Here is a 17,501-nt window from a genome sequence, read left to right on the forward strand (position 1 = left end):
AGTCCTCTCTCTACGAACAAAGACCAAACTCTATAAGTCACTTAATATTTCCATCCTGCTAAATGGTGCAGAGGCATGACGCTGACAACAACTGATGAGTCGACGTTACGAGTTTTCGATAGAAAGGTTCTGCGGAAGATTTATGGTTCTTTGCGCATTGGCAATGGCAAATACCGCTTTCGATGGAACGATAAGCTGTACGAGTTAAATGACGACTTTGACATATTCCAGCGAACTAAGAGACAGCGGCTGCGCCGGCTAGGTCATGTTCTCCGCATGGATGAAAACACTCAAGTTCTGAAAGTATTCGACGCTGTACCCGCCGAAGGAAGCAGAAGAAGAGGAAGACCTTCACTTCCTTGGAAATACTAGGTGTAAAAGGACCTGGTAACACTTGGAATCTTCAATTGGCGCCAAACAGAGGAAAGAAAAACGATTGGCGCGCTGTTGTAGACGCGACTATAATCGCGTAAACGGTTTCTACGCCAGTAAAAGAAAAGAAAGAAAGACTACACTTAATACTACTTAATCTCATAAATAAGTAAATTCATTCAATTTACTATTTCACCGAAACTATGTACTAATTTCCTACCGAAAATATTCTGGAATATATTTTGAAGATATTTTAAAATAGTTATTAATTAATTCTTACAGCAAAATCGCAATGTTGATATGACCCAGTTGCCTAGACAGATTTCATTACAATTGGTTTTTTTTTTTTTTTTTTTTTTTTTTTTTTGTATTACTAATTAAGCAAAATACTATAAGCTGCTTCTCTCAATAGATTTCAAATCTTATTTTCTATTTATTGCAGATAATGACAAGTAAATTGCAGCTCAATTAATTTGTGAAAATCTCTTCATGCGCATTTGAATACCCAATCGAGCGGAACAGATGTGCAGAGGTGCAAAACTAAACAAACAAACAAATAGATCTCAATTGACGCAGTCGAATGTGGCGGAAGTTATTTGTACAATGTAAATGGAATTAAGGTAGGTGAAATTATTGCAAAACAATATATAAATTATTAAATTTATTTTTAGGTTTTTCGCATTTAATTTTTAGAATTAAATATAAAAATATTTAGATACATATATGTATGTTATATACATGTTATATATAATATGTATACAATATGTATGTAAAAGGAGTTATATAATTTGAAGCATCACAGCGGCAGTACTTGTGACAGAAAGCCCTAACGGTGCTTAGATTCGTCAAAAGAAGAAGTAGCAAACATGCTTATAAGAATAAAAGCATTCGCAATTATCACGGCGCATGAGCAAGCCAAGTTAAATAAACCGTTTGTTGCGACATGTGAAGGTCTCATTAAATTACACAAAAAAAGAAAGAAAAGCAAGCTAATGGGTATAATAGCCTTCACAGGTGCATTTCTTGTAGCATAAAAGGGGATAAAAAATCTTTATTTTGATTTTGTGCAGTCAGTTTGAATGACATTTCTATGTAGTTGTTTTGGTCCGATAAACAGTATATTTAGGGTTGTAGCCTAAAAAATCCATTTATTTTGATTTTGTTCAGATAAAAAAGTTTTTCATATAGAGCTTTATATGGCAACTATATGCTATAGTGGTCCGATTGAACATTTTTTTGGGGATTGTGGTGCTGACTTGGATAAAAATTTATGCAACATTTCTTGAAGATACCTCGTTAAATGGAAAAGTTTTCCAAAGAGGGACTTGATATTGGCGAATCCGTTTGTATGGCAGCTATATGCTATAGTCGTCCGATCTGAACAATTTTTTCGGGGATTGTGATGTTCCTTTTGGTAATAATATTTGTCAAATATCTTGCATATACCTCGTCAATTAAAAAAGTTTTCCATACAAGCACTTGATTTTGAGCGATCAGTTTGTATGGCAGCTATATGCTATAGTGATCTGATCTGAAAAATTTATTCGGAGATTGTAGTACTGCCTTGGACAATAATCCATGCCAAATGTCTTAAAGATACCTAGTCAAATGAAAAAGTTTTCCTTACAAGCTATTGATTTTGAGAGATCAGTTTGTATGGCAGGTGTATGCTATAGTGGTCCGATATCGGCGATTTTGATAAATGTGCAGCTCTTTGATGAGTAAAGGACGTGCACAAAATTTCAGAACGATAGCTCGTAAACTGAGGTGCTATCTCACGTACAGACTGGAGGACATGATTTTAAATTTTTGAATAAATCGTCTCGCTGATCATTTATATAATACAAGTATGTATATATATTTATGGAATATTACAAGACCCGACGTTTCTTGTTTTATGTTATACATTTTTGGGTACGGGGTATATAAAAAGAGTTGCCACCAACAAATTGTTCAACAGCGCGTATTATGTTGCTGTAAACTGTATCTTACGAGCGGAAGATCAACAGCTATGATTTTTATTGTTGTTTTACTATTATTTCACCTCTTTCTTAGCGCACAATAAGAATATTTAGCGAAGCATTAAGCCATTTACCCGCAACAACTTTGCTGAATTTCCAACTTTTGTTGTTGTTGTATATATTTTTCTATATTTATTACACAATAAACACGCGCGAGTGCAACGCCGCTGCATGGATGCTGCACAAAGCGGCGAATTGCAGAATTATTTGTTGTAGTATGTCGGTCGGTGTGTGCGCAAGCGCTTTGTAGTCGCGGCGTTCGTATGCGCCGGCACTTCATAGCCACACAACGTTTAGTTTGTCACTGACAGCTGGCAACATTAAGTTGTAGCGTTTAAGCTGTTGCATGTACACTAATAAACACTTGCAACACAGCGAGTGTAAGCAAAAACAAAAAAAAAAAAACAAAACAGATCAAAACAACAACCGGCAATCAACGCTTGATCATCAGCAGCAGCATCACACACATGTATTTGTTGGCGCAGAATGTTTATAAACATTTTCTCAATGTTGTAAGTAGTCGCTGCTGCGATCGCATGTCTTGTTGCCACAGTTGTTGTTGCAGTTGTGCACTATAATTTGCAATAATTAATTTTAAACGCCACATGCACGCTGAAAGGCTGCTCTGCATGCTGCTGAGGAGTTCAATACTTCATTTTTTCTACTCAATTATAGCCGTATGTATGGGTGTGTGTAAGCGCTGCGTGTTGCAAGTTGTTTTCGTCGGCAACATGCACGCACAAGTATTAGAGTTATTTAAAGCCCATCAAACAACTTCTGGTGTTTGGCTTAATATTAGCATACATATGTATGTATATGCAGACACATATACATATATGTATATCTAAGTAGCAACATATATTTTTATATACTGACATGATCGGCAACAGCTTCTGCTCCGCCGTGTGATCGATTTGCGCTACGCATACCGAACTGATACCCGAGATTTGCCAGCATCCATAGTTTTTACTTGCCTTTATGCTCACTTCCACTCATCTCCATACACTCAAACATACATATGTATGTATGTATATGCATAAATGATCAGCAGCACGCACATATTCGTGCAATTAATTTTTTTTACCATTAATATGTTGTTTAACTGAATTTTTTACGCTTTTGTGCTCGTCTTCCGCTTGGAGTGTGTTACCTGTTGCTTTTTCGTATTTTCCATTTTTTGTTTGTTTTTGTTGTTGCATGTAATTGGAGCACTCTCTGACGCACGTCAGACTGCCATAAACAGTGGCATCCTTCATGCAATGCAATGCCTGCATTGTTGGGTGTTTTTTGGTTGCTAACATTAAGGTGAGCCCTTTTTTTCAATGAAAGCTTGAATCGAAAGTAAACTTTTTATACTCTTCCAATATGTTGCTACAGAGTATTATAGTTTTGTTCACCAAACGGTTGTAAGTATCACCTAAAACTAAGCGAGATAGAAAAGTTGAAAACTGGGTAACTTTCTGTCCGTCCTTTTGTCTGTCCATGCAAGCTGTAACTTGAGTAAAAATTGAGATATCTTAATGAAACTTGGTATGCAGGTTTCTTAGTACTAACAAGTAAGGAAGGGCTAAGTTCGGGTGTCACCGAACATTTTATATCTCGCATGATAAAGTGGTAATCGAGATTTCATTATACGTCATTTACATATTTTTCAAATACCGTATTTGTGTAAAGTTTTATTCCGCTTTCATCATTGGTTCCTAATGTTTATACTCGTATTATACAAAAAAGGCATCAGATGGAATTCAAAATTTATATTGGAAGAAGGCGTGGTTGTGAACCGATTTCACCCATATTTCGTACATGTCATCGGTGTTAAAAAATATTATATACCGAATTTCATTGAAATCGGTCTACCGTAGTTCCTGAGACTGGTTTTGGTCCATAAGTCGCAGTTTCCTTTTGCCATTTCTTCCGTAAAATTTAGTGCTTCTGACGTTTTTTATTAGTCGGTTAACGTACTTTTAGTGATTTTCAACATAACCTTTGTATGGGTGGTGGGCGTGGTTATTATCCGATTTCTTCCATTTTTGAACTGTATATGGAAATGCCTTAAGGAAACGACTCTATAGAGTTTGGTTGACATAGCTGTAGTAGTTTCCGAGATATGTACAAAAAACTTAGTCGGAGCCACGCCCATATCTAAATATTGCGAGAAATTTCACTTGAGTATCTTTATTTATGGCTTAGTTACGACCCTTTATAGGTTTTCGGTTTCCGCCATTTTGTGGGCGTGGCAGTGGGCCGATTTTGCCCATCTTCGTTAACCTTCTTATGAAGCCAAGGAATACGTGTACCACGTTTCATCATGATATCTCAATTTTTACTCCACAGTGTACGGACGGACGGACGGACAGACAGACAATTACTCTAATAATGGATATATAACTTATCTGACGTTTTAGGATTTACAAACAACCGTTATGTGAACAAAACTATAATAGCAACTTTGTATATAAAAAGTTCGTGTTCGTAGATGAGCGTGCCTTATGTATGCCTTTAGAGTATGCCACCTTATGATCAGAAATTCAACCCAAAACCAATGAAAACTGTTCAATCTCCTAGGTACCGAATATGTGGACCCCATTATCTATAGTTGACTTTTGACTGAAAACATCGGTCGATGTACAATTGACATGTAGACAGAATTCTTTTCTCACAATAGCAACTCTTTGTATGAAAAATGGGTTGAATACGATCAACACTTCCCTGAGCCCTCATATGCCTAATATAATCACTTCAATATTTTAAAAACATTCGCTTTAAATTCCTAGCAAGGTTATAAATTCCTTTACTGTTCTTTAATGTATCTTGAGAACTTACTAAAATCGAATCCATAGTATTAGTCGTTACAGATTGCCATAGTTCAAGTCGGAACCTTCTTCCAAACTTTGAATATCTCTGGGTTAGATTATTTGGAAAAATTTGCATAGCCCCGAAGGACTGGATATGATTTCAAAATTAAATGGTAAAGACCTCAATATATTTTTGACAAATCTGAGTTCAGAATTTTAAATATCTGCCCTTTAAAAGTACTACCGCATGTACTTACTTGGTCAGAATTATAAAATGAGCATACTGAAATCTTTAAAAGCCAGTTGGTTAAGAAATATTATGGAAATAGTGCATAGTTCTTGATATATATGTACAACCGATTTGTGCATATTTTAATGGTTTGAATTCAACATATGCCTCTAGAAACATCGCTGCGTGTTTTACCGAACATTTCCTTCTGACGAGGTCGAATTGGCCACCCTAATGCAATCAAATTCAAATCTCGCTTATGGCCATCATTGAGTTATTTTGCTTTTAGTTATTCGCTTGTGTTCTTCTTTTGTTCTAAATAAGTAATTTAAGATGCTTTCTTTTTGTTGGTTTTTATCCAGTATTTGCACCTGTATGCATATCACTACGGCCAACGTGAATATATAGTATTTAAACTAAAGAGAACGCCATTAGAATATAAGTGGGATTACTGTTATAGTGTCTACCGATTCGCTTGATGGAGTATTAGGTTCTACATGGTAGCAAAAACGGCAGCACTGTTATAAAGGTGCATACTTTCTAGAATTAATATCAATGATTCAAATCAGACTCCACTCTTCTCTCATTTCCCTCAAGCTATAATATTAAGGACTTTTTATTTAAAACAATACAAGATTTTAGTTACAGAATAATTCTCAATGACAGTGGTTGGAGTTACCAACTAATAGCTATTTTGCAATACAACAGTTAAATTGAAAACGCCCCGGCCTTACAAATAGGTGGCGCTACTTGAATTAAAACCATACGATTTTTAGGTAGCCCTAACCTAACCAAAAGGCAGGTGTATAACTTTGACAGCTATCGGATGATTAGGTTGTGAGTTATAACATTTTGAGTAAAGCAACTTTTGTATGCTAAGTTTAGACGTGGTCAAAGGAGCACCGAAGACGGTGGAATAGAGATTGTTATCTACGAAAACTTCCATAAGTTTGCATTGAGTTTTTGCACCGATATATGACAATGGTTGAAAAATGGATGAATGAACCCGCTCCCAAGCTTGGAAAAACGCAATAGTCGGCTGGCAAAGTTATGGCGTCATGGATGCGCATGGAGTATTTTTGCCGAATGAAGAAGGGATCACTGATACTGAGGCATATTTGGAAGCTAAGGACAAATTGTATTACAGAAATAGTATCGAAAAGTTGGAGGGTCGTTATAATCAGTATATCACCCTTGAAGGGAACTATGTTGAATAAAAAAAGAACGGATTTTGTAAAAAAAAAGGGTTTTACTATGATTGTTGACTTTTCAAATGAGCTGTTATTTAGTAATTTTCCCTCAATCAATCTAAGCACTGATTTGCTGAAAAGTTTTTAACCGGGAGATGGCGCCATAACCAAAAATCTCTACCCTTATTCTAGAGGACTAAACTTAAATATTAAAGGCGTATGACATTTACTTAAACTGTTCTCAAGTTTTTGGTCTCTGAATATGTCTGCTATTTTCGGTTGAAAAGAAGTGATTTTTCGAAACAAATATTGCAAAATTTTTTCGTTTCGTCTGCTCATCTTTCCAACACTAGTAGAATCAAATTAAATATTATATTAGTTGGTTCGAATTGGTCAGGGTCCGAGGTCGTCCTAAAACCTCTGCCGTGCTGTGGGTCCGGCACCCGACCGCAGTGCGACCCCACACCGAACTGAATTTTCAATTCTACCTGCTTTTAGGTTTAAACCACAACCACCACAAATCTTCCCAAAGAGCTAAAACCATGAATTGGAGTACGAACTGGGTCAATAAGTTAATAAGTAAACACTGAACGCTTATGACTGTTTGACAAACAGCGCACGGGCTTCCAAACTGTTGTCAGCCAATAAACAAACAACTTTATTTCGATAAAGCAATTGCGATAAATCAAAATAAATTTCTATTTGTATTTTTTGCATTATATACGACTGAGTTTATATATGTTTTTATGATTTTTTCATTTTGTATCTTTACGATTTTAAAGTGTAACAACGAAACATGTTTTCTGATGGACAAATTTACAATCGCGCGCCGTCAGTTCATGTGGAACGCAATGTTTATCTAAGTAACATATAATAATTCATTGTGATTAAGGGATTTTCTTGAGCTATCATATATATCTGTCAAATTTTGGTCACAAATATTTCGTTGTTGTTGTTTTTTTGGTTCACTGGATTTTGTTTGTTAATTTTGCACAGTTTTTTGCGAGTTGTTGCCGCTTTATTTCAACTTCATCAAAACCAGCACAACTAAATATTTATTTTGCATATGTAGTATAGCTTTATATACATACATGTGCATGTGTATGTGCAAATTACGGTTAATATATTGTTTATATGCTTTCATTTGTCTTACATACTCAAAACTGTTGCACGAAGCCACACTTTCTTCAGCATTTTGTTCTACGTGTTTGTGTGTGTGGGTAAAAACTAACATTTGTTTTTCTTTTTTTGTTTGTATTTTTCATTAAATTTTGTATATCTTTTTAAATTTAAAATTTTTTTTTTTTAATTTTTTAATATTTTTTATGTTTTTTTATGTTTTTTTTTATATTTTATTTTTTTACTTTAATTTTTTTTGTTTGTATTTTTTTTTAAATTTTTTTTGTATTTGTTTTCGACTTTCTATGTACCGCCAGTGCGTTTGGCAGCAACAATAATTAATTTTCGCTAGTCAAGTGGCTGCTGCCAACCGCTAGCATATACTTAAAACAAAAAAAAACTTTTCTTAATCTGCTTTCTTGTCGGCGTTAATTGTACTGTTGGTGATTACTTTGTTATTCGTACTGAAATGGAAATTAGGTGAAGAAGAGCACTTAACAGACGGTGAGATGTGCATTATAATTACATACATAGAAGTAATCTTATCGTTTATTCGCCGTTGACTTTTACGAATGAGTGAATCTCTGAGAAAAACAGCTGGAATTATGATGGAGTGGAGCATTTTGTGTGAGCGTGTGTGTAATGCGAGTCAGCGAACGTTTCTTTTGAATTTATATATATGTATGTACAAAGATATATTTATAAATATATGCGAGTGTCTTAAACTATGCGCATAATTCATACTGAAAACTGCAACAAAAGCGTGTGAACTCAACTAATTAATTCCAGTAGGCCAATAAAAAGTATATATTAATAATAATTAATGGCTTTTTTAGATGAATTTAGATGTTTGTTTTTATTTTTTATATAATTCAAATTTTTTTAATTTTTTTTAATAGTTTTTTCTATGGTTTTAACACTGTCTATATTTTCAGTTCTGTTTTTTATTTTTTTTTTTATTTTTTTTAATACTTTAATTTATTTAATTTTTTTATTTTTTTTTTTTTATCTTTGAATTTCATTTTTATCTTTTTATATATAATTTTTTATTATTTATTTATAATTTTTATTTTATTTTTTTACATTCCATTAACATTTGTTTGTTTTTTGCCAACTTTACATTACTTTTGCTTTAGACAGCTAACTCTCATATTTTTTCGCGCTGTTGTTTTAGCCTTTGCCCAAAGCAGATAAAATTCCTCACACTTTTAATCGAATTGTGTATTTGGTTGCTTGTTGAAAGCTTTTTATTTATTTTTTATCCAAATAGCGTTGGGTTTTATCTCTTCGCTCTCGTCAGCAGCCGGGAATGCTTCTATGAGTATATTTATATATATTTTTTTTCAATTATTCCATGTTCAATGTCGCACTAAGTGTGCTTGTTTTTTGCTAGATATTTCTTTTTCTGCCATTGCTTTGGTATTATCTCACACTTAGCGTAGTATTTTTGCAATGGCAAATATTCTTATCTCGCGCTTTATGATACAATAGCGGGAAGGAAATATATTATTCTTCAAATGAAATTCCAACGCGTCAAATAAAGCAAAAGAAAGTGACAAGGTATTAGTTGTAGAAGTTCAAAGCAATAATTTTTCTTATGCATTTTAAGCGCATTAGTCATGTGGTTGTATAATTTTGCAAAAATTTCCCAATAGACACATATCTGACTACATTTCTAAAGCTGAAATGTCAAAAAGCAAATATAAAAGATCTATAACTTCAACTGCAGGTATCTTCGAACAACATATAATATTTCCAAATATGATCCTGGAACAAAAATTTTACCTCGCTTGTCAAGTCTTTGTCAACATTTGTCTCTCCTCGCTCATTCGATAATTTAGTGACAATTGATCGTAGTTTACTTCAACAAGCTAAGCCAACCGAATGAGATAATATTCTATGAACTAGTTTATATTATATCCGATAGTAAAATAAATAATTCGAAACTGAGAATTTAACTCTTTTAATTATAATATATGAGCCCACTTACAACTTCGGCGGAGGTGATCTCATGTTTAAGGGGTCGCATTGGTTTACAGTTTAAAAAAAAACAATTTTTTATTATCTCACTAAATTCACTCTCAAAATTCAAAATAACACCTCTTGAATATTGTCCTAAAATCTCAAGTTGATCCGAGTAATAGTTTCGGAGATACAGCCTTGAGAACTTGTGCGCTTGAGGCTAGCTAGACTAAGTGTGCCGTCTTTAAACGCGTTTTTCTCGAAACTGTGTTTTTGAAGTCAGTTGGCAAGATTTCTCGAGAACTTCTCAACCGATCTTCATGAAATTTTATACAGGTCTTTGATATACTATATAATTCTTAAAGACTTGAATGAAGGACTTTTTGATTACAACTATTTGAAAAAAAGTCGCGAAATTTTCACTGAAATTTTCATTTTTTTTTTGTAAAAATGTCTGCCAAAAATCCAATTTTCAGTTTTTTTCCTTCGTCCAAGTTCTAAGTTAAGGTTTTAACTAAAACAAGTATTTTTTAATTTTTTCCTGCCAACGCGGGCGCATCTTTTTTCCGAGGGGTGCCCTAAAATGACGTTGCAATGGCCGAGTTTGAAATAGGTTTTTCCAAAAATTTCAGAATTTCTTTGTTAATAGTGTATGTATATTTATAACAATAATAAATTCTAATAAAATATTTAATTTTTTATATGAGACAAAAATTATTGAAAAAAGGCCCCTTAAGGTCTAGTTTAAATAAAATCATTATCCAGCCAATAAATGGCTTTATTAATCAAGCGCGATTGGCTTACGTACTAAATGTCGTTAGAAGGATACGATTTTGAGCTACAAAAACTTCTCAGACAGTTTTGTGTTTAAGCGGCTCAGAGCTTTTTGAGAGCGCTGCAAAGACGTATACCTCAAAAAGAAGATATGCCATATTTTAGCCAGACGACTGAAAATGTCAATAGTATTTCTGATTCTGATACCAATCACGCGCAATTTGCGTTTCGCCGATTCCCATTCTGGTAATTTTGTTGTCAAAGTTACACCAACTTCTAGAAGACCAGTTGTTGAAAATATCGATAAAATAGTGAAATTCATTAAGTCCGAGCATCATGTAAGCAGTATTTCGATTGCCCATGAGCTTTGATGCCACACGAGTTAGGTTTGACATTCAAGGTTTTACTATTTGTTTGGTGGGATTGACAAGAAGTCTTCTAGTATGAGCTGGTCTCTTGTTGTCAAACTCTTAACCCTGATCTGTATTGTCAATGTCTGAAGTAAGCAATGGCCCGGAAGCTAACAGTTTTGGTCAATAACTGAGGAATTGTATTCTATTAGGGCAACGCTAGGCCACACACGTCAATAGTGCCTTACCAGAAACTCCCGGAGCTCGATTGGTAGGTTTGTATGTGACCACCTTATAGTCCGGACGTAGCAATAATAATTACTAAGGGTCTATGGTGAATATAGCTTCCGAAAATCGACTGTCAAAGCCTTTTGTGTCCATATGGATGAAGGGTTATATAGTAATTATGAAAAGCAGTGTAAAAAAGAGATCGTAGAAGATATCATGAATATACGCCTTAAAGTGACATACAATCAAATTGAAAGGACATGAACTTGGCTTAAATGGTACCAATAGTTCATCAACTTCCTAACTATCAAACTTCTTCATGGGTTTAGGATTCTTGCTGGTTTTTACAAGGTTAAACTTTAACCACGAGGTTCTATGTTTTGGAACAGTACCTTACGATCGAAAAAATATCTCCCTGATCGGTTACAAATACTAATATAGTGAAGATACTACTACTAACCTAGTTATCTTATGGAAGAACCGTAGGATATACCAATATGAAGTAAGATTATGGTATCAATACCAAAAACCAAATTTTACTTTGCTGCTTTTTTTGGCAGCTCATTTAAAAAAAAAGCCAATAACTCGTATGTATATTTCAAAAATATATTTTCACAAAAATTCGAGATTCAATCTCATACAATATTTGGACATATTCCTTAGTAAGTGTGTTAGTTCATAAACTTTCTCTTTTGCTTAAAAAATATTTTTTAATAAATTATGGTTCATAAATTTGGGAACCCACTGTATATTACAACTACAAACAATATTAGTTGTGTTCGTTAATATGACTTTTATTTTATTAAAAGTTAATTTATTAGTGTTCAATAAAACTGGGAACCATTCATCTACTGGGTTCAACGTCTCTTGGACTTATACAGAACTATTTTGATAGCACTTAGTTGTGTTTTTGCTGTTGGTGTGGCTTTACAATTTACAAGGGTACACAAATAAAATACCAAACATTGCATATAACGGTTTAATATTGTAATAACTGTTTGTTGCTTTGTAGGTGTTAGGTTGACGGGTTTCACTATCGTTTTAGTTTTGGGCGCTCAAACCGCTGCAAATAAGAAGAAGAAAAGAGTACGGGGTTGGTAAGTTGTGTTTGGTAAAGAACAAATCAACTACGTTTGTGCATATATATATATATATTTACATATGTAAATATGTATGTAAATGCATGCATGCAGGTGGGTTTATGTATAGTATGTGGAAAGTGCGGAAATGCTTCAAAGTGGATAGAAACTTGCAGTGAAAGTTTGAGAACTATTATACTATAGCGGCAAATTTGGATTCGAAAACATGCATTATAATAATTTTGCTGAAATTTTAGTGCTAAATAACATGTTAATTGAGAATAGTTTGTATGAGTTCTTGAGTTTTTGATATTTACATGCTGATACTTATATACAGTTTATTTGAACATATGCCATTTTTTCCAACGAAAAACCTTACACACTAATTTTTTTTTTAAATTTTGAAAAATATTCACCATATATAAATTATTACAATGGTTTTTGGAAAAAATATAGAAATTATATGAGCGCTCGAGGTCGAACCGTGGTATATATGGTATTTAGTAATGTAGTATGTATCTTTATAAAGACGGTCATTTAACATATAACCGAATATGGTGCTTCTACCACTCAAGTCTGGACAAGTACAAACGAAAGAGAAAACAACTTAAATCGAATCTATATAATATCCATGACAGGTGCATTTCTTATAGCATAAAAGGGTACTAAAAGGTGGTTCTGACAAACAAATAAATTCTTGCAAAATTACAGATCAATATCTCGAAACTGAGAGACTAGTAATGGGGTTTTCAATAAGAGCGCTTCAAAAGTATAAAGTAAAAGAATATCAATGAAGTCCTTTATTCCTGTGAAAGTACATTCGATGTCATTATGTATGGAACTCGATTTCTTTTGCAAGGCCACCACGGGTACGCTTGCAGAAGTTCAGACGCTGAACCCAATTTTCGACGGTTTTTAAGCATAAATCGGCCGATACTGCTGCAATTTCACGTTCGATATTCGTACGAAATTAATCAATCGTCGTTGGCTTGTTGACATAGACCATAGACTCGACGTAGCCCCACAAGAAATAGTTTAACGGCATCAAATTGCACGACCAAGGCGACCAATTGACTGGGCCACTTCGTGAGATAACACGTTTAACAAACTTGGTTTTCAATAAGTTGATTTTGACATTCGCCATGTGGCTTGTGGCGCCGTCCTGGAACCACGTGTCGTCCAAGTCCATATCATTCAGTTCGGGCCAAAAATATTCTGTTATTATACAGTGGTAGTGATTCTTCATCGTCACGGAAGAAGTACGGCCCAATGACGACGCCGGCGGCTCATAAATCGTCCAAACCGTAATTTTTTCGGGATGCAATGGCGACTCACGGAGTACGTGGTGTCAAGAGTAGTTCTTGTGGCCAAGCCGCTTCAGTCTTGCGTCAATTTGATCTTGTAAGAATGTAGGCTAAGATCTTTTCGCAAAATTTGTCACAATGACGTCACGCTCAAGATCGAAGTGTGAGAGACTAACTTGGGTCTTCCTCAATTGATGCGCTAGCGTCAGCATTATTCTCGACACTATGGGCATTTCTTTGTCTTACTGGCGCGGGAACATTTTGTACTGTGTCTGTAGATTCAAATTTTTCCACTAGACGCTCAATTGTTGATCTGACAGGACGATTATGACGATCATATATTGGACGTAGCGCTCTTAAAGTTGAGGCCACTGACTCTGAATTTCGGTAGTAAATTTTATTAATTTCGACTCGTTGTTGGATCGTATGTCTTTCCATGGTAAAATGGCGAACCTTACTGAAGAGAAATGTCAGAAGAGCGGAAAAAGCGTCGTTTGCTGTTCCTATCGGTCTACTTTTGTAGCGTCCCTTTGAAAACACCGTTACTTGTTCATCGTGGTTGTAAACAAGAATATTATCCATACAATGGCGAAAAAATTCTTATGTTGCATTAACGACCTTTTCCTATGTTAGTACATCAAACCCTTTATTTTATTTAAACTAAAACCGTCCTGTAAATAGTTTTGGGATAATGCTTATAGGTTAATAGTTCTTAGACATATCCGTTCGTTTGCCCGAAGAAGCTTTTTTCCTTTCCTTTCAAAGTTAAATATGGCCGCAGAAGAGGTTTCAACCATTCTATCATCTGTTTCATCCATGATAATGATCATTGATAGATGTCGACATAACACGGCAAACCTGACACTGCAACAAGGTTTTCGGTTTTAGCGATTTTAAGAACGAAACATTACTCCATAATTTCACATACATTTTTTAAGACCAAAACACTCTCAGATTTCTTATAATCGAATGGTGTTTTTCATGAACTCCTTGTTAATAACACAATCACGTGCGGGCCCTCTCGAGTGAATCAATCATTACCAATAGCCAAGGATTTAAAGATATATGTATTGAATTTGATATGTATATGTAATGAAGAAATTTATAAAAATACAAGTACAATGTGTTGAGGTTATGACGAGAAAAGTGATAAGTGATATTCAGCAAGCAGACCACAAGCAAAGCCGAGTGGCGTCTGCAAGCGCAACAGAAGAAGTACGACTTTTTATGAACAAAGGCATTTTCATGCTGTACGAGGGTGGTTGGATATATCTGTGGAATTTTTGACTTAAAGAAAATTCCACATTTCTGAACCTTAATTCAAACGTAATGATGTTTTAGCAAGCTAAGCTCAAAAAGTCTTAGGAAAGATCCTTGAGTTTAGTAAAGAAATGTACTTAGCTCCGGACACCCTAATTCGAGTAAGAGTCGGAATGAAAGACGGTAATGAACGAACTTTGCTTCTACCAAGCTTCCATGTAGCACCAAGAATTTATTTCAAAAAATCCCATCAAGGTTTCTTTAGTCGCTCTTCTATACCATTGGGTGCTCCTGTCAAAAATAGGAAGACGTAAAGATAAAGCCGGTTGTGTAGAAAAAGATGACCGTTTTGATTAATGATGATCACTTTGACTCAATGAAGAAATAGAATCGGGATTCATCTCAAATGAGTACCTTTGATATAATGGTCATACCATATTATAAAATTTTGATGTCCGATGTACTGCTGCGGATAAAATAAAATAACCGAAAAATGATTTAAGAAAATATGAAATGTACTTTTGGCCGTAACCTACAAGGAGTAAACAGGTACCTAGCGCCCCCTGGTGGCGCCGTCTATATTGCGACTGCTGCGTTAAAATCTGCTATCTTTATCGATTGTCCATTGGGAATTTCATGACATTTCATCGATTAGAAGTGAAGTTATTGCGTTTTAAGTGTCAGCATGTTTGTGTTATCGGTACGAAAATGAGCTTCGAACAAAGAACCAACATTAAATTTTGTTTTAAAATTGGTAAAACGTTTACCGAAATGTTTGAATTGAAGAAACAAGTTTATGGCGATGATTGCCTATCCCGTAGCAGAGTGCACAAGTGGTTTTAACGTTTTCAAAGTGGTCGTAAGGACATAAATGACGATCAACATGTGGCCCAATCAAAATCCGTGATCACCGGAAATGCCATCGAAACTGTGAGTGAATTCATCAAAAATCAGCCGAAATCATCATTGGAATTCATGGAAATGGAATTGAACATCTCTAAAACATCGATTTATCGCATTTTGACCGAACAGTTGGGCTTACGAAACGTGTGTGCACGGTTTGTTCCGCACAGATTGACTGACGACCAAAAATTGTGCAGAATCCAACATTCGAAGGCGATTATTTGACCAAAAATCACATTTTAACCATTAACCACTCCCCGTATTCACCTGATATGGCAACGTGCGCCGTTTTCCTTTTCGGACAAACGCATTTGCTCAAAAAAGGAAAGGGTTATGCAGACGTATCGTAGAGGCCGTTCAAAAGGCTTGCACCGGCATACTGGCGGCCATACCGGCCAACGAACTAAAACACTCGTTCGACATGCTTTTGGACGTGCAAAAAGCTGTATTGAAGCAGAAGGAGACTATTTTGAATAAAATAAATTGATTTTGCTGAAAAACCCATTTGTCCTGTTTTTTTTTAAGTCCTGTTTACTTTGGAAACCACCTTGTAAAATCGGTAGTGATTCGAAACTAAATCGATCTTATAAGTGAGTTTTGTTGTCAGTTTAAAAACTCTACTTCTATGGCACTGACGAAATGAAATTGTTTCCCTAGATTTAATAAGATTTTGGATGTTGTTGTTGTAACGCTAAAATTCTGTCAATTTGACAGTGCTTGGGCAGATAAATTACGGGTGGGTTTCGGTTTCGTCATGTTCTGACTTTTAATACAATTGCAATTGCAGAGGCGTTTAATTTCCATTCCCGCCAGCTCGGTGGGATGTATGAAGGTATGCGCTTCCAAGTGCTTAAGTCTTGACCTTCCAAACGCGGGACTGTCAAGAAGGAATCATATCATCTTCTTCCACACAGCTTCGGCAGATGGAGTCTGGTAGGATTCCCAGCCTTGTTACGTGTACGTCAAAAAGAAATGGCCTTAAACAAGCTAAAAGCTAGCCTTACTGGGGGCAAAGAGATCATTAGATCTCTTGTGATCGTTCTTGATCCAAAAGGCTTTTGCGAAAGCGCATGTACCGGTAGTGGCCCATCGTTGTCAAGCTTCTACAAAGCTCAACTATCTAGTAGTATAGAAATTATCTAGATATGATTAAAATACAGTTGAGCTTCTATAATTCGAAGTTCTTCCTAACTTGAACTCTTGAATTGGCAATAGAATTCAAATTTCATACGAATTTCCTTCCGTAACTCGAAGTCTGTCTAACTCGAAGTTGCTTTTGTGTATTACGGTGATTCGTGTTGGCAAAGTTCAAGTGTATATAGAAAAAAATGCTCATGAATTTAAATACATAAGTGGTCATTAAGTCACTGATTTTTCGAACATCTCCTTGTTTATAAACCGAACTTTTATACGGCGATGCCAACCAAGAGACCATGAGTGATTCACCAAAACCCACAAGCGACGTTCAGGTCATATAGTATCTACTTACATACGTACATACTTATTATTTTTACAGACATACACATGTGTGTAATAAAATTGCAGCAAAAGAAGTCGAAGAAGAAATTACCACAAAACCACATGGGGCACGATTCAGATGCAATAAGTCTGGATATTACATATGTACATACATATACGCATATGTTTGTATGTGTATATGTGTGTTTTTGAAGAAATTCATAATCCATTCACATGTACATACATACATACATACATACATATGTGAGCAAACATTAATGCATAATGATGTGTTACAACTCGAATGATGTGATCGAGATGCCTTTCGCAATACAAAATTAATTTTAATTTTTTTTTTTTTGCATTTTTTTTTCGTTACATTCGAAAGTGCTATCGAATTACATTTTACACACAATGAAATTAATTTGCAATTTTTGCTGCTACATTAAACTCCAGC

At 35.0% G+C, this 17,501-nt stretch overlaps 1 protein-coding gene across 1 annotated transcript in view; it reads right to left on the reverse strand.

Annotated features, from left to right (window-relative positions):
• Positions 1–11,625: 11,625 nt before the first annotated feature.
• Positions 11,626–17,501, reverse strand: part of LOC126762947 (titin homolog) — a 162,793-nt gene continuing 156,917 nt past the window's right edge. The window contains exon 17 of the mRNA XM_050480034.1: positions 11,626–12,103. Coding sequence (XP_050335991.1) covers positions 12,082–12,103 — 22 coding nt within the window. The 3' untranslated portion in view covers positions 11,626–12,081. The remainder of the gene's footprint in view (positions 12,104–17,501) is intronic.

Source organism: Bactrocera neohumeralis, chromosome 6, assembly GCF_024586455.1.
Source record: "Bactrocera neohumeralis isolate Rockhampton chromosome 6, APGP_CSIRO_Bneo_wtdbg2-racon-allhic-juicebox.fasta_v2, whole genome shotgun sequence".
NCBI lineage: Eukaryota > Metazoa > Arthropoda > Insecta > Diptera > Tephritidae > Bactrocera > Bactrocera neohumeralis.